The 26,453-nt window shown below is 42.4% G+C and overlaps 1 protein-coding gene across 1 annotated transcript in view; it reads right to left on the bottom strand.

Moving 5' to 3' along the window:
• The window catches only part of LOC144381647 (uncharacterized), a 74,056-nt gene that overhangs the window by 6,188 nt on the left and 41,415 nt on the right, over positions 1-26,453 (bottom strand). The window contains exons 9-12 of the mRNA XM_078071169.1: positions 24,483-24,598; positions 9,418-9,504; positions 1,413-1,541; positions 512-592 (exon numbers count right to left, since the gene is read on the bottom strand). Coding sequence (XP_077927295.1) covers positions 1,491-1,541; positions 9,418-9,504; positions 24,483-24,598 — 254 coding nt within the window. The 3' untranslated portion in view covers positions 512-592; positions 1,413-1,490. The remainder of the gene's footprint in view (positions 1-511; positions 593-1,412; positions 1,542-9,417; positions 9,505-24,482; positions 24,599-26,453) is intronic.

The raw sequence follows: 26,453 nt of genomic DNA, 5'->3' as shown, positions 1-26,453 counted from the left end.
TCAGGCTCTGAGATCCTTGTGTGGGCATTATGTAATTAACTGGGGGAAGCCAGCCCAAGAAACCTGCAGTAGAGATGGCTAAAGGTTCAGAAAGAAAGGATGTTCTATGGGCTAAGGGAAATCCAGAGTTCTCCTTGTCCCCATTCCCCTCTAAAAGGAAAGACTGTTGCTACCAAAATAGGCCAAAGGCTAAGGATATTTTATTGGTTACTGCTTTCATTGTGAGGACATTTCAATGAGAAGGGCTTTCCTAGTGACAAGTTCAATTCTAGATGCTCTCTTGCCCCCATCAAAGGGAGGTTGGAGAGGTGAGAGGCAGCCCTGGGTCTCCTCTCCTGGGAGGAGGCTGCTAGGCACACACTGTCTCTCCTTCCTCTTTGACCCCGGACTCTTCCTCCTCCCAGGTTAATGGAAAAAAAGCCTGGGGCACTGCCCACAGGGAGCTAACCAAACTCGGGAATGCCCAGGGTAAGGATTAAGCTCTATCTTATGGAAAAACTCTCCTTCTTACCTCCAGTTTATGCCAAGGAATTTCCAAGTGTGTTCCCATGTAACGGCCAACATTCTACAGCAGGGCTTGAAGCTGAAGCTCCTAAGGAAAAATGAGCTTATTTGTGGATCAATCTCTGGGACTTTGAGGGCAGAAGTCAATTGTTGTTTGATTTGTTTTTTAATAGATCTGGGCAAGTTGAATATATTTGTAAGAGGAGGCTGATGAACCAGAAGAAAGATCTGAAGATAGGGATAATTGATAGAATGGACTCTCAGAGGAGGAAGGAGGGTATAGGATGGTAAGCCTGTTAGAGGGTCTGTCTTTGGAGGAAGAAGGAATTCTGCTGAGGTAGGAGGTAAAGGAGGAACAAGAGGTGGAAATGCAGAATAACTGAGAGTTGAGGGAAGGGAGGAATGTAAGACTATAAGGTTGGGCTGGGATTCCCTGCAGAAGAGGGGCCGAGGTGTGGGGTTTACAAGACCACCCAGGGGGCGAGGGGAGGGGGCTAGAGGTAAGCCAGATAAAATGTGAGCCCTATTTGCCCAGTTCAACCCAAACAGCTATGCTTTTATTTGCTTTATGTTAAGGTTTCCTTTATGATTTGCTGAATACTTAACAAGGCCATGAAAACCACTGTCCAGAGCAGCAAGCACAAGAGCTATCCTTAGACCAGGCACAGAGCAAGGCAGTGTGGTGTGAAGAGATTTGGGTTCTGGAGTCGGACATCCCTGGGATGGAAGGGCTCTGCTTCTTCTCATCATGCAAGTGACTTATACTCTCCATACATCAGGGATCTCATCTATGACCTCAGTGCTCCTGGGGAAAAGCATCAGGAAAAGTTTTCTAGACTGGAGCAGAAGGCTCCTCTGGAAAAGGGTTTGAGACTTAAGAGAAGGTTAGGAATCAGTAAAATCCTCACCTGCATAGCTTTTCCATTGGCGTCTGCACTAGTAGAGGCTGCCATGGGAATTGTGTTGGGCACTGTCGTGGTATTCATCTAGCCAAGGTATATGGAAGACATTGGTAACTTTAATTCATGGCTGGCCACCTGCACAGGCAAACAGACAGAATGTGCTGGTCCCAAAGTGAAACTGGGACAATAACCTAAACCTATTAGAAAAGCTTTTTTTTCTCTTTCAAAGGTGATAAGGAGATTCATCATCTACGGTTCAAACAGACATTTTCAAACCAAAATTTCTATAAAGAGTTTTAAAGTTTTAAAATGGGAAGTGTTTCTCTATACCCCAAACCTCTCAAGTGCCATGGGTCAGGACAAATCCCACAACGTCACATGGCACGCGGTTAAAGTAGGCTTTATTGTGGAAAGGGGAATCTTAGAGAGAGAGAGCGAGAGCACAGATTCTCCATCCTATCATGACCCCCAGAGAGGCCTGCTGGATATGCAACATTCTGGAGGAGGGGCCCTAACTCTATCATGGGTTCCCTTTGTAGAGGGTGACCGTGAGAAAGTAGACTTGTTGATGGAGCAATGGATAGGTTGTCTGGCACTAGGAAGTCTGAACTTGGGGTGCTAATTATGGATAGGACTGGTCCGGGAATGTTGGCAGCCTAGCACTTGGACTTAGGAGCCCATGAGAAGTTACAGACCTTCTGCCAGAGGGAAAGAAGCCACCGGTCCCTGGGGAAGGGGAGTTTTGGTGAGAGACAAGGGAGGTAAAGCCCCCTTCCCAAGTCCCAGCTGACTTATTTCCTGGTAATCCAGAATGAGCTCCTTAGGGACACTTGTGGGCGATTTTGGTCATTGTATCACAAAGCCCCAAAACTGTATAATACAGTGTCTGGGAATATTTCATAAAGTCTACTTTTGGCCGATGGCAAAACTGAAACTACCTCTCTCATCTGTTTCATTTTGGTATTAACACCTTGCCCCAATTCAAACTCTACCATGAGCAACCAATATAGACCCATCTGCGCAGACATGAACCAGAGCAGCAGCGTGGAAATAAAAATGAGAAATCTGTTCTTCCTGCCACCTGTACCAGAATCTTTGACAGTGAGACACTAACAAGAACAGTTACCCAAAGCGCCTGGAATAAAGCCACAGTGTCATGCTATTAGGGACAGGACCAGGGGTTTCATTCAGAGGTGTGTGCCACTTGTGAATAGCAAATGTGCCATTCTGTGAAAACCGAGAAGGAAAAGCCCGAATGTGTACCATATTGTTAGACTTTGGTCATGAGCTGTCTCACGGTCCTCTGGCTGGTTTCCACAGCACTAACTAGTCATAGTTTGAAGGCCTGCTGGGCACAGTTCTCCCCTCTGAGTCTCTTCTAGTATGCGGCTGATTTCAGCAAGGAGAGCTCTTCACCCTGCTTCACCTACTTTGCAAAGCAATAACAGATGGACCCAAACTATTAGCAACCAGGAGAAGTTAGACCTTATTGCCTTTTGTTAGATTGCAGACTGCCTTTAGTTGTCATTTAGGGACTGACACTGTCCTAGTGAGTTTATTCTCCTTAGTCCTCTGAGCATATTACTCTCAGCTGCTTCTGGGGAGTAAAAAGCATGCAGATAAGTAAGGAATAAGAGAAAGTAACATATAAAGACAAAAGTGGTCCATTATTTCATCACTCACACACACCCTGTTATTATAAGAAAAATCAATTAGTGCTAATGTAAGTCCACAACCCCTTAACTGAAATTCTGAATTCCAAAAAACCCTGAAAACCAATTTGGTGGACAAATCTGACTCAATCTCATCCAATTATAAGATTCACAGTCTTCAAAAAAATTCCAGTTAGTGTGAATAATCATACACTTCACTGCAGAAATATTAACACGTTTAAATAGGGTATGTTGCTCTAGACTCCACTGAAGATTTTATGTAATATGTGTAATACAGATATGATCTTTTAAAATAAAAAAATGTAGAATTCCAAACTACATCTGGCCTCAAGGTTTCCATAGAAGGGATTATGAACATGTACCTAGAAAAATCAAACAATACAAGAAGGCATGAGATGAAGAATGAAAGCTCCCTGTGCACTCATCAGTCCTGCTCCTCTTCCTAAAAGTAACCGCTGACATCAGTTCCTTGTAATTCCTTCTAGAATTTTATTTTTATGAATGTTATAAATATTTTGAAATAATTTTTAAAAGGTATATTATAAACACAATTCTTACATAATTTTCCATATCAACATATATAGGTCTACCTCATTTGTTTTAATATCTTCCCAGTAGTTCATTATACAGAAGCATCATAATTTATTTAAGAAGTCCCAAATAAGGCATACTTTGTATGTTTTTTTTTAAGTCTTATATCAATATCTCCCCACAATGAACGTCTTTGTGTATATACCTTGTCAAAAAAGTTTTTGTGAATATGTTCATTGGTTAAATTCCTAAGTGACAGTGGACTCAGGGTTTCTTTTTGGGGTGATAAAAATATTCTAAAATTAGATTGTGGTGATGGTTACACAACTCTATGAATATACTACAAACCACTGAATTGTACGTTTTAAATGGGTGAATTTTATGGTATACGAATTATATCTCAATGAAGCTGTTAACTCTTAGCAGTGAAAGCAGTAGGTCTGAGGATATGTGTAGTAAAATGTTTATAGTTATTTTTGTAATTGTGCACATTCAACCATATCCTCACCAGCATGACTCTCTGCTTTCTTGCTTGGGCTTTTATGTTACGGTAGTTATTGTTTGCTTATAGGAATGCCCTTGAGCCTGGGGGTCTGGAAGGGCTTTCCTGAACAGTCCTGCCATAAAAGGGACCTCACTTTTGACAGGTAGCATTTTGAGTCTGCTCTGCTCCGGTGGGCCCAGCCTTAACTGGTGGGTGTGATCTAGGCCAAGGGCCTTCCCTGAGGGTTTTTCATGGATGGAAGGGTGTCACTCCACCAATGGGATGAAGCTGGTACAGCCTGTGTGTGGGCACATTTCTTATCCGGAGGAGTTACTGCCCTTGGTCATGAGGGTATATGGCCCTACCCTTCAGCAGCCAGCTGCCCCAGGACTGCAACAATTCCGTGTTAATCTCATCAATTTGGGTAAGATTTACACTTCCTTTATATTTCCCACGCTACCTAACACACTTTGTAACTTAAGAATGCTTTCACATGTATTATCTCATTTAATCCACCTGACAATCCTCTGAGATTGACTATTGTATTCCCATTTTGCAGATGAGGAAACAGATGAGAACTGGAGACCCATCAGGGTTACACAGCCATTAAACACACAGAACCAGGGTGCAAACCCAGACCTCCCAGTAGCAAATCCTGTTTGCAACCCACTGCCTCGATTACATCATCAGTCTCACTGCAGGTGCCAGGTAAAGGTGTGCAGAGTTGAGTGGCTCTGGGTTTTCTCTTTCTTGATTGAGAGCAGATGACAAGTGACTTGAGAGGGAATGTATATAATGTGGATTCTGAGGGAGGCAGAGAGGCTTTGCCGCCCCCACCTCGTTACAGTTCCCTTTCAGCTACTGCTTTTGCACTCAGCTTGATCCTAGGTTTGTTTCAATTTACTCAATCACTAGGTAAAGAAGAACGGTAGGAAGTAGCAGATGAGGGAATATTCTCAAATAAAGACATTAAGATATTGTATGCCACAACTCCATTTATGTAGATGAATGTCTACTTATGATTATATAAATATGGAGAAAAAAATGGAAGGATGTATACCAAACTATTAATACTGGTTACCTGCGGGTATGTGTGTGTGTGGGGGGGGGGGGGAGGCAATATTCCCTTACGCCACCAAAACAAAGCAAAACAAAAAAGGCAAAACCTTTTAAAATGTGCCTACAACTACATACAGCATGTAAAAAAGAAACCCTAGTGTGTAAAGTTAAACAGACATGTACATATGCATTGAGAGGTATAGAAAAGGATATTAATATATCAGTGAACATGTTTTATAATAACAATAAGCATATTATTTATATAATTATAAAAAGCATATTGTTTATTTTTAAAAAAGCAGTGAAGCTATTTTCATTCAGAGGCTACTGAGCAGCCATCTCTGTGGTCAGGTATAAAAGATGGCTGGCATCCCCTGGTCCAAGCGTGTGTTCGATGGGGCTCTGAATGTTGTCAGAGGTTCCTAAACTGGGAAAACATGGAGATTTAGGCACTGTTCTAGAAATCTCTCATTAAAATACAGATTTTACCAGGTGGGTGCAATTCATTAATCTATAATCTCAATTTAGTGTCTCTCCAGAGCAGAAGGGATAATGTCTTGAGCAAATAGGATCCTGTCAGGTAAAAAGTTCTGGGAGACAGGTATGACCGGAGGGCAGATCACAGGCAACTTTGGGCATGTTAGTAAATATACATATACGTTAATTTGGGGAAAAAAAACTAAGCTAGTCACTGTCTTCCCTGAACTTAATGGTTGGTTACAATCACAATTTTGGGGGTGGTTAATTACACTATTCAAAGAAATCTCTGTTAACAAAGTAAGGATTATGTTTTCAAATCATCTAGTGGTAAATGAAATTGCTGAAGTAGACACACGAATCCCTTTGGGGCAATTTAACACATTGGAGTTGCTCTGTTTCCCAGGGACACCCGTGGGAAGGTGGTTGCTAGAAGCAAGAGAAGCATCTTGTAGAGTTTCATCTCTTTGGCAAGGAGTCCCTGAATATTCTATGTAGCAGTGTTTATATATTTTCAACTTTTTTCTCAATAATCTAGTATAATCTCACAAAACTCAGTTAAAAATATTGTTCTAAAATCCCACTCATTAACGTTGCCTTTCAGGAATCTGTGTTTGCTTGATTTCAATGGCACAAATCACTAGCAGAAATGTTGGTATCTTCTCTGTAGTTTTCCAATGATTCCACTGTGCCTTTGTAGGAAAGACCATAACATGGATCTTATTTTTCTAGACTAGTAAAGCAATTTCAAAGACATTAGAAAGGAAGACCCAATACCTCAAAAAGTTGTTTCACCTTCTCATTTATGTAACATAACAATCCATTCACCCATCCATTAACCAACAATCCATCTATCCATCCATCCATCCATCCAGACATTTATGCCTTGTGTTTGCAGAGGAATAACGAAATGATTAAGAGGGCTTATCCTACAGCCTATAATGAGAAGCCCTAAAGGGAAATCAACAATTTCACCATTGTGTGACTGCAATCAGTTAAAAACCAAGAGTAGGTGGTGCAGGGCCAGTATTGCAGGTTGTATAAGCCTTCCAGAAGTCATACTTAAGGGTTACGCAAAAGCATGACAACAGCTGTTAAGTGGGATTGTGACTTAAGGTAGTCCTCAAAATTATCTGTACATTAGAACTTTGGTGTTTTTAGTATCAGTTTTCCTTACAGACCTTTTTTGTTGTCAGTAATTGATCATTAACCAATAGCGTGTGACTGCTATAGCAAATGGAAACATATCTGCCAAGCTAGTACCAAAACCTTGAGAGTTGCTAGATAATTTTCTAAAGTTAGTATCAATACATTTTTTATTATAAGCTCTTAGAAAATTGTTTTCAGACTTAGAAGCATTTCTGAAAATTACCTGATAATAAAATGTCTTTGGAATCTAACTGAGCATTTTACTGGGATAATGGCAATTCCTCTCTTCTTCCATTAACTCTGCTGGTTAAATTCTTCTACAGCTTTTTTCCTGCTAGAGTATGAAGAGTTTTCACACATTTCTGCCAGCATCCTATCAGATTCTTTGGATCAAATTCTTGCTTGCAAGTTGTCCTACCAATTGTTTTGTACACTTTTAACTCCCTAACCTGGAGGGTGAAGATGCCAAGCTTCACAAGACCCACAGACAGTGTGTGTCCATGACAGAGATTAGCTTGTAGAATATTATGGAACCAACATGAAAGAACATACTGAAGAAAAATTAGGCATTTAAGATTCAACAGTTTTGGGAACTGAAAAGATTGTGCTTCTTCTATCTTTTCGAAGACTTTTTCTGATGACTAGGTCCTGTCTGTTACCTTCTCTGGTGGCAGGTGGCATCTGGCTGCCATAGCTGTCATCCAAGTCTCTGTTACAAATACTCCTTGGGGAAAACCCAACCCCCTAGAAGGCTCTATTGGACAGCAAATTGGTTTTGTAGGCTTGGCCTTGAGCCCACAGGTTAAGAACCTTATAAGCATTTTGCTTGAGTAAAGCATATTCTATTACCTGAAAAGTGTTCCAAGTACAAAGGGGATTAGAGTGATGAAATCTGGATTGATGCCACCTTAAGTAGGCAATAATCAAATTCCCTGTTCAGGCCGGAGGAATGTCAGCCCTTCTGAAATGTATTTTTCTACTTGATTCTCAGAGGCAACCAGAGAGAACTACCTCACAGGTTCTCCAGCAACCTACCTCAGTGACCAGCTACTTAATTTTAAATTATGAGCATTTCATATATATATGTATATATGCCCATACTTATATGAATAGATAAAAGATATTTCTGCAACTTAAACTAATTTATAGTCTGTATTTGGTAGAAATGGAAACAACTTAATGTTTGTTTTTTAAAAAATTTTCTGACATCTCAAAATGTTATGAGTGTTATGGATACTCAGAGTTTTTTCCTTTAGGCTAGAGACTTCCTTAGTATTTCCTGAGATCTTCTCCATTTTTTTTTCTGCATATTTAAAACATGAAGCCTCAAGTAAAGCCCAAAGTTTCAGATAATGACCTAACCAAAACATTTTGGTACTGATGGCCTAGAGTGACTCTCCCGAATCAGCGAGTCCATCGCCAGATGGAGAGAAGAAGGGAAAGACCAGTTCCGCCAGATGGGCGCAGTCAATCCCAGCCTTTTGTGGAGTTAGGATCTCAGGACAGCATTTTTTCCTCCAAGGTGCTAGTGCTCATTTGCTTTTTAAATTAGAATATATTTATTTTGAGAATGAACAAAAAACCTGCATGTCATAAAACCATAGGTGGGTGGGTCATGAAAATTCCATTTGGGAGTCCAATGTGGGTTTCCATTTAAGGTTTCGTTAGGAAGCAAAGGTAACAGGTGGGGCTTCCTTCCAATGAAATGAGCAGGTTGAGAAAAGACAAGTTCTGAAGCTTCTAGGACAGGCAGAAATACCGGGGCAGAGTGGAAAAAAAGCCAAAGAGGCCAGTGATGTCTTCCAACCTATTGTCAAGGGATTAGATAGTGAGTGAAAGAGGCCATGGGAGGGGCTCTGTGATTTTGGAGCATGAGACACTGCAAGGGCAGGTGGGCCTGGACGAGGGCCAACGATGGGCCCAGGCTCTGGGCTGGAGAGGAGGTGCTGACAGGTGTGTAGGTAGACCGTTTCCCTTGCCATAAGCAGAAGAGGGATTTGCCTGGGACAGTCTCAAACCTCTGCCCTCCTTCTGGACACCAAGAATGCCCTTCCCTGACCCTTACTGGCCTTGCCTAGGGTGAAGGAGGTCGGGGGGAGAGGAGAAAGGATGACTGAGCTCTGTAGAAGTGTATTTTGGGGGGAAACTGGAGGCATTTATCAAAGGGACACACGATGGCCAGAGTGTAGCAAAGGGGAATGAACATTGGGCATTCTCATCAAAGCAGCAGAGGGGCCCTGCTGGTCCCTGCTGCCTCAAAGACAGAGGACAGGGGAGACCTGGAAGCTATTTGAGTCACCTTTGTGACCCCAGGTTATATTCCACGCGAAGTGAGTGTGGGTACACACACATCTTCTAAAGCTATACTCTAAGAAGCTTACCTTCAAAGATTTATTTATCTTTGAGAGTGAGTGAGTGAGAGAGAGTGCACGCACATGGGGGCAGAGGATGAGGGAGAGAGAATCCCAAGCAGATTTCATGGAGCCCAACATGGGGCTCCATCTCACGACCCTGAGATCACGACCTAAGCCAAAACCAAGAGTCTGACGCTTAACCGACTGGCCACCCGGGTGCCCCAAGCTTACCTTTAATCTACCCCACAAACAATGGAACCGAGTCATTTTTGTAAGTCTCTTACCAGTTCTGAAACACCTGGTACGCAGCCTCTGTTGATGTGGTGTTCAATGCTGCCATGATTTTCCCACCATTGGTTCAAGAAGCCAATCTGTGAGAGGTAAGCAACATTAGATTCTGTGAGCAGGGGAGGCCCAAGCGCTGCATCCTGGACATTTGCAGAGTGTAAGCACAGTCTCCTTTGTTCCAGACAAGAGTGTCCCAGGGAGTCAGACTGCCTGGGTTCAAACTCTCGTTCCACCGTTTACTAGCTGGGTGACCTTGGAACCCACTCAACCTTTCTACACTTCATCACCACATGTAACAATGGGGACAAAACTGTTACTAACCCAGTGGTTCTCAAAATTTAACATGCATCCAAATTACCTGGAGAGCTTGTTAAAACAAATGGCTGGGCCCTGGCTCAGAGTTTCTCCGTCAGTGCAAATGTGCATTTCTAACAAATTCCCAGGTGATGCTGATGCTGCTGGTCCAGGGACTACACTTTGAAGACCAACGACCCAACGTGTAAGATTGTTGTTAGCATCAAAAGAGAATTCACATAAAGCCACATGTTGTAAGCAATTAAATAAATGTTAGCTATTTAATATTGTTCAATTAATGTTAGCTATTTATTACTGTTATACCTGTTGTTGTGGTTATCAGTGAGAAAGCATAGTATTAACGAGAACTTCATACCTTCCCACTAATGGTTACCAGGGCCTTCCTGACCGCTGCAGTGTGCAAGTACACTCAGCCTCCTGGACTCAGGGCATCAGGGCCTGGACTCCTCTCTGGCTGTGAATTGTGAAGTTCTTGTGTAGCTCCCTCCATGTGCACGTCCTGTCTCTCCAGCTGGACAGGTGCTGTGTGTTAGAATTCTTTCTGTCTTCATAACTCTTAGTATAATAGCCTGTGTATGGTAGGGGCCCAGTAAATCCCAGTCTTTGGAGTTGGAAGGAACTCTAGAGGTCACCTCCACACTCTCCCAGGGCAGAGCTTCTTTCTGGAGCCTGTACCTGGGTCCTCAGCAGCCCTAAAAATTCAGATTCAGGAGGCGCAGGTGAGGCTCGGGAGTCTGGTAAGCATCTCCCGGACTCTGATGCGGGTGTTCTCTGACCATCTCCACAGAAATAGCATCTTGTTCAGTGTGTTGCAGATTGCCTAGCATGACTCAGTAGTAAGTCATGAAATCAATTCATTCAGTTGGGGCCAGCATATTTAAAAGAATAAGCAGAACAGAAGAGAAAGAAAGAGGAGGAGAGAACAGGAAATATCAGACTGTATCACAGTGGTAAGTGTTCTGGGTAATTTAGGTTCAGTATGCGTGTGTGCGTGCGCGCGCGCGTGTGTGTGCGTGCGCGCGCGTGTGTGTGTGTGTGTATTGGGTCCCATCATGAAATAGATTTTATCATCATGGTGAAACAGTTTGAAAGCTGGCCTAAAGCACTCCTTCCTGTTGGCCGTAGGAATGGCATCAGGGAGGCAGTTGTTCTTACGGTGGCCAGCTCTCATACAGTATGGAAGTCTGCCTTCGACTCGTATCCAATTTTCCCCGGTTGCATCTTCCATTAGACCCGGGAATGGCTCTACTCCTTCCTTCCACAGCTCTTCAGAACTTTGAGCAGGGCCAGCCCCCTGGATGGGCTGCACTGGGGTCCTAATCCCGGCTGCCTAAATCAGCTGAAGATGGGTTTGCCGAGGGTCAGTGTGGGGAGCTCTTATGTGCGACAGTAGCCGCCAGAGGGTTGGGGCAGGGCAGGGGAGGAAATCCAAAGCCCCAGCTCGGAGACTGCGGGGAGGGGACAGGAGCGGGGGGTGGGGGGTGGGGTGGTGAATTCTGTCCTGGCTGACCAATAGCTGTGTTTTTGTTTTGTTTTGTTTCCAGCATTCACACATGCAGCCCTTCCTCGCTGGAGAACTTCCTGTATCTTGACTGTACCTCAGCTCTTTCGTTCCTCAGACTAAGCATTTTGCGTTTCTTCCATTGTTTTTAATGATGTTGTTCTCAATCACTGTTCTGGTTGACTTGATACCCTGGTAAGTCCTATCAAAGGACCCTCAACTGCTTATCTATCTGTGGAATGAATGATCACTCCAAGGAAAGCAGGCATGTATGACTTCTTCCTCTCTGACTCCCTGACTGCTTTATAGTGTGCTCTCACATGCTGCATTTCAGCACACACTCACTGAGCATCTTTTATGTGTATTTTATGTGCTAGATACTAGGAAAATAGAAATGCAAAGACAGGGACCATCTTCCCACAAGAAGCCAATGGTCTGGCAGGGAGACTGGCCTATAACCAGACCTTTGATTCAGATTTGGAAGTTCAATGCTAGAAGTCTGTACTAGGTACCAGGAAGGAGAGACAGCATCTGGCAAGTGGGAAGTGCCCACGAATTCTGATGCTGAGTGAACTAATTCTGTAGGGAATCCAGGCTCACTCAGGGAGATTTTCTAGGGAGGATGATACCTGAGTAGGGATTGCTTCTAATCTGTGGTGGCATGGGAAACCACCCATGCTTGTAAGTTAGGCTCGATAAAGCTCTGAGTGAGAACCAAAGAGCCTTTCTTACAGCCTGAACTCTTCTGGGGTTTAGTGCTGCAGCTTTGCAATGGTTATTTTAGATTCTTAGTGGTATTTTCTGCTTCCTTCTAGATTCAAAGCTATATTCCACAGTGCTTAAGTTGCCTGAAGAATATCCTTTAGGGAAGTGGGAACATTTGTATAACTAGGTTACAAATGCATTGGATGAATCAGGCTTGAGTAAGTTTCACCCCAAATCCTAGTATATCTGTATTCCTGAGGGCCTCAGAAACTGGAGATCTGTACATGCCATAGCTTCTGCTCACATCTTCATCTTCTTTTAGCTTTTCTCTCACCCCCTTCTCCCTTTGATGTGCAGTGACTCAGCTGTCATATAGAATAGCAGCAGTGAGGCTTGATAAAAAGGTGCAGCAATCACACTGTCTGGGGAATCCTGGTGAGCACAGGGCTCTGCAGATATTTGGAACTTCAGGTTGGTGAATCACTGAATTTGTATTAAATATAATGACTTTCCACTTACCTTAACACATACCAAGTAGTGGAAGGCATTCTCCAGTTATTAGCATGCCATCCTCATGCTCTAGAATAAAATGGATAGGTCCTAGAGAGGAAAACAAGAGAATCACAACTTTATATGATTTGAGATTGGCTTTGTGGAATGTTCCAGAAATCACTGATATCCTCTTGAGTGTACAAGAGACGAAGAGTAGAATTACTCCCAGAAAAGAGTAGGAAGCTATGAATTTCTTGTTTTTCATAATAAATGAGGCAGCTAGAAAGCTATCTTAGTGCTTAAGTTCTTTTTCTGTAGCTCTTTCTTAGGAGTAATGATAGACCACTTTTTGTGGTTGTTTTTGTGCACAATTCTCAGTTTTTAAGATTGGTCATCAATAGCTGTTCACTGGATACTCTCTGAATAGGTTAAGATTTTTTTTTATTCCTTTCTGATACCTTTTGGCCAGATTCTTCATTTTACATTAATGACATCAATGATTAACTGCTTTGCAAAATTTAGTTTTAAGTCCACTTTCTCACATTCTTCATCCAAACACTGATCCATCTTCAAATCCTGCCATTCATTTCTTCTCCCACAGCATTTCCAGGATCCAGCTCTCTTCTTTCAATAGCCATCCTCTTGTCTGAGCCTTAATTTCCTTGCATCTCAACTACAGCAGTTGTTCAAATTCCAGAGTCTTCTCTGACCATTTCCATCTTCAATCCACCCCATAAAAGTGGCAGAGGCTGCCTTCTAAGGAAACATCCCTCGGATTATGACTCCCATAACAGAAACCTAGTGGTTTCCCTTCAGTATACTGAACCTCACTCTTTTCAATATTTCACTTAATATTACCTCCTTTATGAAGCTCTTAAGCTCCTAATTTTAGTTGAACTACTAAAATAGAACATATGCCTCATGCCTTTTTAATTATGTTCTTTTCTGGAAAATGGCACGGCAGCAGCCAATGTGCTGCAAAGATAAACCTGGGTGTGTGGCGGATGCAGGGGCAGGGCTGGAAGTAGGTGGCCAGACGGAAGCTGGAAATGGTCCCACTGCTGCAGGTGAGAAGTGGTGAGGGTAACTCCACAGCAGCAGGACGGGAGGAACTTTAAAGAAAGGAGCCTCCTTTTCTTTCTATGATGTCTATGTTTCTGCTTAGCACAGGATCTGTGTTTAACCAGACATCAATCAGAAAATGATTCCTGCCACTTTGTTGGTCTACTGGTGTAGAATGCTCTGCTGGGTGACACTTGGCATAGAGAGGTAGGAAGACCTGGAGGTTCCTCTGGATTAGAGGCCACAGAACGAGCAGGAGGCATTCTTTGCAGTGAGTGATGATGGGAGCAGCCCCTGGGGAAACACAATAACAAATGGACTGGGTGTCTGTAGGAACTGAGAATAATCTGTGGAGTGCAAGAGGGCCATGAATCAGACATGCACAGAGCTGTGGGAGATAATAAAGACACCAGAGACATAGACATGGTATAGAATTAGGGCAGAGAAAGAAGATAAGGACAGTCTTTAGCTAAAATGGGCTGAAGACTCGCCAATTCTTGGATGAGGAATTAACTGAAAATTAATATCAAAGCACCACTGCATATAATTTTTATTTTATTCACTATAATGACATCTTTTTTTAAAAAAGATTTTATTTATTTATTCATCAGAGAGAGAGAGCACGAGCAGGGGGAGCGGCAGGCAGAGGGAGAGGGAGAAGCAGGCTCTCCGCCGAGCAGGGAGCCCGATGCAGGGCTCGATCCCAGGACTCCAGGTCATGATATAAATGTTAATTTTTAAGGCTTTTGCCAATTGCAAAGCACAGGTGGGTGCTATTAATTCTGCTTTCGGGGCAGGCAGACGTGTTTGCTGACAGGGCTCTGGCCTCAACAGTCTGAGTTAGACTGACTATAGCATTCCCAGCTTTTCTTATTCCTTTTTCCATGAAGCTCTTGTCATCAGTAAACCAACTGTCATTTGTATTTTCAATAGGGGCATCTTTTAAATCTGGTCGACTAGCATAAACAAAATCGATAACCTCTAAACAGTTATGCTCTATACGTGTACAATGGTCAGGTCCAGGCATGAAGGTAGGTTTAAAGTCTGACAGGTTTCAAGTATTATTTCAGGCAGATCTATAAGCATTGCCTGGTGCTTAATAAGTTGGCCTCCTATCATCTATTGGTGGCCTTTGGTCTCTAAGACATTCTGGACCTATGTGAAGTCATTACAGACAGGGACTGTCCCATTGTGAGATTTGAGGCTCCTACCAAGAGGGCTGTTGTATGCTTGGCTAAAGCCTCTACTTGTAACTGTACATCATAGAGGTGGCTTCTAGGATAAATATAACTATGAGGGATGATGCCAGCAAGAAGCCCTCTTTGAGGTCTAGCCTTAATATCTTAATTAATGAGGAATCACTGGCAAGTGGGGGAAGACTTGTCAAGAGATAAGGGCATCCCCACGTCATCAGCCAGTCCATTCACAAGGAAAGTGGGGTCATCCATTATCTACACAAGTCCATAGTTAACCCTCTGGAATGGGGTATGCCCTGGCTTTTAGGGAATGATTTTGTCATCCCAGCCACATGGAATTGGTCAAAGTGATAGCTGAGTTACACAATCGTTGGGGAATCAATCCCATTTTCCAGCTGTTTAAATAATCATGTGTCCATGGGTTCCTGTTATTATCCCCACAGAGTAAAAAGCACAAATATTGTCTATATGAACTATTGTGCAATTTCTCGGAAGTTTACCTCAAGTTGTCTAGCTTAGGTAAACAACAAACATTTAAAGACAATCAGATCTTAAGATAAAGTTTGCTTAATCTAGGAGAGCAAACATTAGAGAACCAGCAGTGTTTCAAAAAAGAGTACAAAACTATAATCAACTTTTAGTTCATTTAGTCCCATGTTACTATTCTTAGTTAAAATGCAACTTTAGTTAGTTTGTGTTTCCTCCAGCAACCTGATTTGGAGGAGGCCTATTTAGATAATTATCATCCAATGTCAGGAGAGTTTACTAGCTGACCCATTCAGGCAAACACATTCTGCAAGAGGCCCTTAGGTCAGGGTCCTGGTGTAGAGCAATGAAGGCCCAGGTACAAGCAATGAAGGTACCCTAGGTCCATTTGCCCTATTTCCTGCAGAGATCTAACTGATAGATCCCACTGAGGCCATGCGGTGTTACAGGAGCTCAGTCCTTTCCTAAGTTTTGCAAATGCAAATTGTTTCCAGTGGGTTAAAAGGCACCCCAAAGGAGAGTCCTTGGGAACTGAAGAAGCCTACTGAGGCCATGCTTCCAGAAAAGTAAAGAAGGTCCGTTACCAAATTCCCCCCGACTCCCGGGTGGCGTCCCATGCAGGATATGTCAGAGGTTCCCATGTGTCCCTCAAACAAGACATCGCTAATGATCACAATCCTGCCTTCCTGTGAAGGCATTCCTGCTGTAAAAGGCCCTGGAGAGATGCCAGCGTCCCTCCCCTACCCCATCGCACCCTAGGCTGTGCCATGCCATCATATGCCCTGAAGGTTGCGTACTACCCTGCTATTTTAACCCATGGAAAATACTAGAAAAGTTTTACAAGGGGGAAATTACCTAATTTTGTAGCCTAAATAGTAGAGGGCCTTGACAAAAAACAGTAAAGATGGAAATCCATCATGATCTAAGCTACATTCCAACACATGTGGTCTTTACAGCCAACTTCCCTAGGAAACGGTCCCCGGTTGGGCTTTTATTCCATTGGGTACTGGTTTCGGCTGGCCCCCAGTGGAGGTCCCATGGCCAGAAGTGGCTAGACCAGGGATGTGAAGGGGATCACATTAGATCAATCAGGAGGAAACCTCATATGGAGTCTTAAAATTGGCAGCCATGCTAGTCACTTAGGTGGCTGTCCTGTGCCCAAGACAGACAACTTTGCATAAGGACAGGAATAAAGAGAGGGCATCAAGTTTCTGGGTCTTATTACCATCCCGGCCAGGGTACTAACTTCCAGCCAAAAGGCAGGCTTTCTCCTCCCCATAGAGTAGCCATGGGCTAGAGGATTGCAGCAAGAGCAATCTATGTGAAAGTGTTCCAATAACTCTTTGAAGAGCCCCAGAAATGAGAGTAAAGGAAGAGAAGAGAAAAAACTCACCAATTCTGCACCAAAGCTCAGAGTCCAGATGTAAAGACTCAAAGCCCCATGTTGGGTGCCATATGATGTGGTTTTGGAAAGTAGGTGAGGTTCAGTGGGGTGGAGTCCAGAGCCAACGACCAAGAAAGAATTCTTGAGACATCTTTGGTGCAAAATGGTGGTTTATTAAAGCACGGGGACAGGACCCATGGGCAGAAAGAGCTGCTGCACCGGGGTTGTGAGGGGTGGTTGATTATATACTATGGGGTTGGAGGAGGTAAGGAAAAATAGAGGTTTCCAAAAGAACTTTCATATGCTAAAGAAGACTCACAGGATACCAGAGGCCTTGCCATTGTCAAGGCTGTTTACCCCTCTAGTAAGGCATTAAGATAGTTGGGAGCTTCCTGGAGGAACATTATACTCTGCCCACTTCAAGTATCTGTTGATGGGCTGCAAGTTATAAAGACATTTAATTATATCTACATTCCCTTCTGGAAGCTATTGCTAAGGCTTTTGTAAGTAAACTGAGGGAGACTCAGGTTTTGCAGGATTGTAATCTCTACAGGTTAACTATTTGTTTTTCCTTCAGGACAGCCAGGAGTGCCTGAGGAATGTCACATATACCCCATGGGGGCAGGGTTGGTGGGGTGTGAGCTTCTGCTTTGTCCTCAGATTGCCTTCTGTTCCCTCATCAGCCACACCTAGATAGTCATGGTAGGTTGGTTGGTAGGAGATCGTATGTCACACTCTCAGGTGTACAAGGGCACTGGGGGAGAACTAATTACTAATTATATTTGTGCAAACTCTCTGGGGCCCCTGAAGAAATCCTTGTAAAATCTGAAATTAAGCCAAATATCTTGTTAGTAAAATCTCAATAACTGAAGCATTATATACAGCCATTAATATTTATTTTTATTTTATTTTTTTTATTTCATTTTTAAGTAGGCTCCACACTCAGCATGGAGCTCAATGTGGGGCTTGAACTCAGTACTCTGAGATCAAGACCTGAGCTGAGATCAAGAGTCAGATGCTCAACTGACTGAGTCACCCAGGTGCCCCCAGCCATTAATATTTATGAGGATGTTTTTATAATAAAAATTTAAGTAAATGGCAATGGAGAAAATACTCTAAAATTGAATGTGTAACCAGAAACAAATGAACCTAGCTGTATATAAAATTGATATTACCAAAAAACATTAATCCAAGTAAACTTTGAACTTGATATTTGGGCTATACGTTCTCACTGGGAAAGACTGTTAGAATAAAAAGAAAGCTTAACTGTGTTTAGTAAGTTTGGATATGGCAGTGTTGAGTGTAGTGATTCTGAAACCATTTTGAGTGTATTGCATGATTGAACAAATGAATAAGTACATGTATATTGCTGCAAACTAGGGTTTTCACTGTGGGCAAAGGGAGATGCAAATATGGAGTGGGGAAAAGTGAGGAAGAATCCTGTGGTGTCAGATTGCAATTAGAGGTATCAGTATGGCCTCATTTCTTTAAAAAAAATATATATTTCCTAGCTCTGTCCACTGAAAAAGCCTAAGAGCAAAGATAGCCCGGTAGCATCAGATCTGGTTTCTAAACACTATTTCCCACTAAACGTAATCAGGGCTCCTTGGAGGAAAGGCCAGTTCCAGGCTGATTATATACTCACGAGTTGGGAAGGTGAGGACAAAGGCGGTGTCCAGAAGGACTGTCATATTCTAAAGACTCTCAGGATACTGGGGGTCTGGTTACTGGCAAGCTAAGGCTGTTTTTCCCTCTAATGAGGCACTAACATGAAGACAGTTGGGAGTTTCCTGGAGGAATGTTACATTCCTCGTATCACATGTCCTTGTCAATGGGCGGCAGTTTCAAAAGAAATTCAATTTTATTTTATTAGAAGATTTTATTTATTTATTTGACACAGAGAGAGATAGCGAGAGAGGGAACACAAGCAGAGGGAGTGGGAGAGGAAGTAGGCTTCCCGCTGAGCAGGGAGCCCAATGTGGGGCTCCATCCCAGGACCCTGGGATCATGACCTGAGCCGAAGGCAGACGCTTAATGACTGAGCCACCCAGGCACCAGAAATTCAATGTTATTTACATTTCCTTCCGCCTCAGCCTCCCTCAATTTCGTGGAGGGGAGGGTGATGTTACGGCTCCAGAAAACTGAGTTAGGGTTCTCTGGAAGTTAGGCTATTGATAAGAAAGCTTTTCCTTGTAAATCACTAAGACATTTGCAAACTGAGGGAGACTCCTGTCCTGCAGGACTGTGATCTTTATCAGTTAACCATTGTTAACCATTTGTTCTTCCTTTAGTGCAGCCAGGAGTGCCTGAGGAGTCACACCTGTCCCACCTTGAGGGTGGGGGGTTGGGGTATCAGCTTCTGCTTTGTCCTCAGCTAGGCTTCTGCTCCCTCATCAAGAAGGCTACAGGAACTAGCTTGGAGGGGCTCCTACTGGCCACATTTAGGACAATTTGAGCATCAAAAATAATGGCCAGGATGGATTTTGACACATTAATAAAAAAAAAAAAAAGACTCTGAGTCCACACTGATACAAAAAAATTTTAAAGCTCTTTATAGAAGAATGCCAAGTAATAAATGTAAAGTGCATAAGAGAGTTAGAAGAATTGCCAGGCAAGACTCATCAGTGACATGAAAACTAATGAATGAGGGGCGCTGGAGTGTCTCAGTCAAGCCTCTTGATGAGGGAGTAGAAGGCAAGCTGAGGACAAAGCAGAAGCTGATACCCCAACCCCCACCCTCAAGGTGGGACATGTATGACATTCCTCAGGCGCTCTTGGCTGCCCTAAAGCTAAGGAAAGGAAAAACAAATAGTTAACTTATAGAGACCGCAATCCTGCAAGACAGGAGTCTCCCTCAGTTTACAAATGTCTTAGCAATCTACAAGAACAAAGCATTTCTATCAATAACCTAGCTTCCAGAAGGAAATGTAGATACAATGAAATGTCCTTATAACCTGCAGCCCATTGACAGATACTTGAAGTGGGCAGAGTGTAATGTTCCTCCAGGAAACTCCCAACTATCTTACTGTTAATGTCTTGCTAGAAGGAAACAAACTTTTTTTTTTATTTTTTTAAATTAACATATAATGTATTATTTGTTTCAGGGGTACAGGTCTATGATTCATCAGTCTTACACAATTCGCAGTGCTTACCATAGTACATACCCTCCCCAGGGTCCATCACCCAGCCACCCCTTCCCTCCCACCCCTCTCCACTCCAGCAACCATCAATTTGTTTCCTGAGATTAAGAGTCTCTTATGGTTTGTCTCCCTCTCTGGTTTCGTCTTGTTTCATTTTTCCCTCCCTTCCCCTATGATCCTCTGTCTTGTTTCTCAAATTTCTCATATCAGTGAGATCATATGATACTTGTCTTTCTCTGATTGACTTATTTCACTTAGCCTAATACCCTCTAGTTCCTTCCATGTTGTTGCAAATGGCAAGATTCCATTTTTTTGATGGCTGCATAATATTCCATTGTATATATATACCACATCTTTATCCATTCATCTGTTGATGGACATCTAGGCTCTTTCCATAGTTTGGCTATTGTGGACATTGCTGCTATAAACATTGGGGTGCAGGTGCCCCTTTGGATCACTACATTTGTATCTTTGGGGTAAATACCCAGTAGTGCAATTGCTGGATCATATGGTAGCTCTATTTTCAACTTTTTGAGGAACCTCCATACTGTTTTCCAGAGTGGCTGCACCAGCTTGCATTCCCATCAACAGTGTAGGAGGGTTCCCCTTTCTCCGCATCCCCGCCAACATCTGTCATTTCCTGACTTGTTAATTTTAGCCATTCTGACTGGTGTGAGGTGGTATCTCATTGAGGTTTTGATTTGGATTTCCCTGATCCCAAGTGATGTTGAGCGCTTTTTCATGTGTCTGTTGGCCATTTGGATGTCTTCTTTGGAGAAATGTTTGTTCATGTCTTCTGCCCATTTCTTGATTGGATTAGTTGTTCTTTGGGTGTTGAGTTTGATAAATTCTTTATAGACTGGATATTAACGCTTTATCTGATAAAACATTTGCAAATATCTTCTCCCATTCTGTCAGTTCTTTTGGTTTTGTTGACTGTTTCCTTTGCTGTGCAAAAGCTTTTTATCTTGATGAAGACCCAATAGTTCATTTTTGCCCTTGCTTCCCTTGACTTTGGAGATGTTTCTAGGAAGAAGTTGCTGCGGCTGAGGTCGAAGAGGTTGCTGCCTGTGTTCTCCTCAAAGATTTTGATGGATTCCTGTCTCACATTTAGGTCTTTCATCTATTTGAGTCTATTTTTGTGTGTGGTGTAAGGAAATGGTCCAGTTTCATTCTTCTGCATGTGGTTGTTCAATTTTCCCAACACCATTCGTTGAAGAGAGTGTCTTTTTCCATTGAAGAGACTGTCTTTTTTCCATTGGACATTCTTTCCTGCTTTGTTGAAGATTAGTTGACCATAGAGCCATTTCTGGGCTCTCTATTCTGTTCTATTGATCTATGTGTCTGTTTTTGTGCCAGTACCATACTGTCTTGATGATTACAGCTTTGTAATAGAGCTTGAAGTCTGGAATTGTGATGCCACCAGCTTTGCTTTTCTTTTCCAACATTCCTCTGGCTGTTTGGGGTCTTTTCTGGTTCCATACAAATTTTAGGATTATTTGTTCCATTTCTTTGAGAAAAGTTGATAATATTTTGATAGGGATTGCATTAAATGTGTAGATTGCTCTAGGTACTATAGACATTTTCACAATATTTGTTCTTCCAATCCATGAGCATGGAACATTTTTCCATGTCTTTGTGTCTTCCTCAATTTCTTTCATGAGTATTCATTCTATAGTTTTCTGAGTACAGATTCTTTGCCTCTTTGGTTAGATTTATTCCTAGGTATCTTATGGTTTTTGGTGCAGTTGTAAATGGGATCGACTCCTTAATTTCTCTTTCTTTTGTCTTGTTGTTGGTGTATAGAAATGCCACTGATTTCTGTGTATTAATTTTACATAGAAGGAAACAACCTTAACTTGACAATGGCAAGGCCTCCAGTTATCCTGTGAGTCTTCTTTAACATACGAAAATCCTTCTGAAACCTCCCTTTTCTTTAGTCCCCCAACTCCCAAGTAGATGACTAGCTACGCCTCACAAACACGGGGCAGCTTTTTCTGCCCACGGGTCCTGTCCCTGTGCTTTAATAAAACCACCATTTTGCACCAAAGATGTCTCAAGAATTCTTTCTTGGTCATTGGCTCCGGACCGCACCCCACCAAACCTCACCTACATTCCAAAACCCCATCACTCTGACTCTTGATTTTGGCCCAGGTTGTGATCTCAGGGTCCTGGGATGGAGCCCCCGCTCAGCGGGGAGTCTGTTTGTCTCCTTCTCCCTCTGCCCCTCCCCTCACTCCCTCCCTTTCTCTCTCTCTGAAATAAATAATTAATTAATTAATTTAATTTAATTAAAATGAGTGAAAGACTCCTGGGGAACGGAATATTCATTCAGCCTCAAATGAACACTTCCAGAAAGCTTATTCATCTCAAAGGGGAAAGTCACCCTTACATACAATGAACCTGGAAGTACCACTTTAACCAGATCATCAAACTGAACATCACTGATAATGGGCCACACAAATGTCATGTGCCTCTAGGTGTGATGCCCTCAAAAGACACCCCTGCCAAAAATAGTTATCCTGAATCTACTCAGGAGGGAACAACCATCTAACCCAAACTAAGGGATATTACACTGAACAACTATCCTGGCTTTACAAAAACATTCATGCTATTAAAAAAAAAAAAAAAAAAAAGTTTGGGAAACTATTTTAAAGGAGTTAAAAGAGACATACAGTACATAATCCTGCATTTAGTCCTGGACCAGAAAAAACAAATAAACAAACCTCAAGATATTATCAAGCCAATAGGAGAAATCTAAATAAGACTCATATATTACTATTATATCATAAATATTATTCTATCAATGTTAAGTTTTCCAAGAATGTTGGCTGTGATTATGAAGGATAGTATTATAGGAATATGTGTGTATATATAGATATTTAACATTTTATTTCTTATGTTTTGCTATTTTTAAATCTTTTATTTTGAAAAACTTCAACCATTCAGCAGAATGAACACTGATAGAGGAGGGTGTGGGGGGAACAGAGAGAGAGAGGGACGGGAGCACAGATGAAGCAAAATATTAACAACTGGTGAATCCAGGGTAAGAGTGTCTATAGGTGTTCATTTTTCTAAATGATTGAAATTTTTCAAAATAAAAAATTTAAATAGTAAAACATAAGAGAAATATATTGAATAGTTAAAAAACATTTAAGAGGTAATTGGGAGGGTTTTCTGCAGGAAGTGAGGGTGAGGGAGAGATTAAAAATGCCACTATGGTTTTCTGCCGTAGGTAAATGATAAGGTCATTGTTTAAGGTCAAAAACAGAGTAAAATTGGCTTAAGGAAGAAGATGGTTAGTTGAGTTTTGATCTTGTTGATTTTGAAGTGACTATGGCCCAACCAAATGAAATATCTTAGATATGAAAATGAGATCTTCAGGGGAAAGATCAGAGCTAGAGATGCATAGTGGGTAATTTTCAGTATGAAGAGGGTAGAGAAAAGATGAGAGGCAGTGAGAACACCAATGAGACCTTGAAAAAGAAGGGCAAGCAATGGACTATGGGGATCCAATGGAACTCTAACATTTAATGTAGCTCTTGATCTAGGCTTCAAGGAGTCTGGAGACCCCCAGCATTGTGTTCACTGATATCCAATTCTTTTCCTCTCTGAGCATGTAGCTAACTACATTTTCCAGCTTCTCTTGCTTCTAAGTGACATTGTATGACTGAGTTCTGGCCAACGGAATGGGGGCAGGATCCACCCTGACTTCCCATCTGGAAGCCAAAGAATCCGAGATGGCTGAGCCACATAAAAGGAGGTGGATCCCTGAGTCACGCTCGGAGGAGACATGTCTAGGAGAACATCCACATTAGACTTTGTCCAATCCAGAAATCAGCCTTGGTTGTGCTAATCTGTTAAGATTTGGGGGTTGTCTGTTGTAGCTGGTAGTGTGACTTACATAGAACATATGTCCTTTTTATCTGGGACAAAGGTCTATGCCTTCAGACTCTCAAAGGGATCTGGGCTCCCAAAAGAATAACAGGCCCAGACAGAGATGGAGGAGCCCAGAGGGGAATTAAAGCAAGAGCAAAGAGGCATAAGGAGAAAGTGGAGAGAGTAGTGTCAGAGAAGCTAGGGTAGTAGAGTTGTGAGGACCGAATGGTCTGCAGTGTAGATGGCATTAGTGTAGAAAGGGCAGAAGAGTGTCTCTTTGATTGAAGAACTGTTGAGCCACTGGTGGTCTTGGCAGAAGCAGTATGTTGAGGCATAAATGGGAAGTAAGGAAGTAGAGAGGGTAGGCAATTGATATAAAAATTTGTCTCAGAAGGGAAGGAAACAGAAGCCATAGCTAAAGGTCGAAGGAGGATTAAGAGAGGGTCACTTTTAAGGATGGGACAGACTTGAATTTATGGACTGATGAGAATGAGGCAGTAAAGAGATGAAGTTAAAGATATAGAACACAGAAGGGGTAATTATGGACAGTGAGTGGAACCAAAGGCACAATGTAAGGGTTGGCCCTGAAAAGGAGGGAGGACCCCTCACCCTCTGAGACTGTGCGTGTGCTGGGGGTGAGGAGAGGAAATGGGGTGATGGTGGTAATGGAGACGTAGGAAGCAGCCATCATTTGAGAAGAAGGGGAGGAGTACTCTTGGGGGGACTAGAGGAAACTGGTATAATTTGGAGCTGGGCTTTGCCCCTATCTTGATGTTCAATGTTTAACTGAATGTTTTCTCTTACACCTGGGTTCTACAGCTATAAAGCAAGAAAATGACAACACCTCATTTAGAAATGCATCAACTATGACCCCAAAATCATGACTAGAAAGGAAACCCACCTGTGCAAATGCTGCATCCTGGCTTGACATGTGTATGACCGTTTCTCCATCCTCTGAACCACGTTCACTTTGAGTTTCCACATAAAAATGTGCCTGCCCTCCAAAGTGCACTTCCCCTGTTAAACACAGCGAGCAGATGAGGCTCTGGTTTTTAGAGATACTTAATTTAAATATATTCAAAACAGAATGCAGTGCTTTTTACTAAACGTTAATATTATTTTCTTCCAGGTAATGGGGATAACATTTGGTTTCCTGTGTTGATTTCAAAGAATCATTATAATTTGGTGAAGTGTTCACGGGCAGCTGTTAATATACACAAGATACCTGAGGAGTTACGTGTAATTAGAATGTCTCCTACATGTTTGGCTCCATTTCCCTACATACCCACAGCGGTGTGTTGCCAAGATTTACAACTAATTACTACTGGCTTGAGCCAACTCTGCTATCACATAAGAATAAAGAGTAAGATGGTCTTTCCTAAGAGTGAAGCCATTTCTACGATGAAACGGCCTGGGCGCAGAGCTGACTTCCCATAGCACGGAGAGACTTCAACAGTGACACCCAGCCAGTCGCACACTGTTCGCTTCCCTGGAAAGATTAGACTCCCAACCACAATTCAGCACCCACTGAGAGAGGTGCCCTGAAAACCCCCAGGGACCTTAATCTATGAAGAATACATGGTTCTATGGGAGCGAAGTGGGGGCATGGTGGGGAAGGAGTGGAGGATGAAAGCTCTTTTAAAAAACAAATTTCACCCAAGTAGGAAGTAAAAACTTCAGAAATCTATCATTAATCATAGGTATTAGAAAATCAAGTTTGTTTGCATTCAAGAAGCAGGAGATGGTGCAGAAAAGTATCAGGGCAATTGAAAAGACTTGGTGACGCATTTAGTGATCCACCTGTCAATATAAATTTTAGATCTATCTGGTATCAGAAAATATTTATATAGGGGCAGCCCTTGAATTCATACCCTTGAGTGTCCAGAATGGGCATCCTGAAATGACTATGTTCATCCAGTTTTAGTTTTCTAGGTGACAGAAGTGTGGGAATTAGTAATAACTCCAACTGGAAGTGATGCTAAGGATTCTATCTTCACGCCATCTCCCTTCTCTCTCTCTCTCTACTCTCTCTCCTGCTTCTGCCATGTGTATGGTGGCTATAATTTTCATTAATCATAGTACCAACTCCTTCTCTCTCTACTTTATTTCAGGTTTTGGTCTTAAAGCACTTGTATTTTTATTTAGAAATATTTAAAAAATAGATTTTCAGATATTATTCTCTCCTTTGGTGACTTAATTCACTCTCATGGCTTCTCCCAAACCTACAACTCCAGCTTCAGTGTCTCCCAAAGCACCAGAACTCCCTCCTAACTACCTGTGGGCAATGCCCCTGAATGCCCTGCCAGTCCCTTGAACCTTCATCTTCTGCTTACTTCTAAACAGGTCATGATGTCTCCCCATGTCATTAATGATAACCATTTTTTTCCAGTCAACCAACCTCTAATCTCAAGGTTTTCTTTGATCCTCCTTTGCTCTTCACACCCAGTCCCAGTCATCATCTCTATCTGACAGACGATAATGACCCTTATCTTGCTTCCCATGGACACTCCCTTCCCACCTTGCTCCAGTTGCACTGCCGAATTCACTAAAGGGAAATTTTGATCACATCACCCTCCTATTCAAAATTTCAAATGTTTCCCATAGTCTATGGAACCAGTACTAACTTTTTGGCCAAGGAATCAAGGGCCTTCATAAAACCTTCCCCTCTTCTCTGAGTCTGATGTCCTGGATGGTCCATCTCTCTACTAATTTCCATGAGAAGAGTTAAGATGAGTTGATTGCACCCAAGTTCTATAGAATCAGCATTATTGATTAAAATCTTATCTATAGGGCGCCTGGGTGGCTCAGTTGGTTAAGCGACTGCCTTCGGCTCAGGTCATGATCCTGGAGTCCCTGGATCGAGTCCCGCATC

Source organism: Halichoerus grypus, chromosome 4, assembly GCF_964656455.1.
Source record: "Halichoerus grypus chromosome 4, mHalGry1.hap1.1, whole genome shotgun sequence".
Lineage (NCBI taxonomy): Eukaryota > Metazoa > Chordata > Mammalia > Carnivora > Phocidae > Halichoerus > Halichoerus grypus.
The sequence above is the reverse complement of the archived record's forward strand: the minus strand, read 5'-3'. Positions and strand labels throughout refer to the sequence as shown.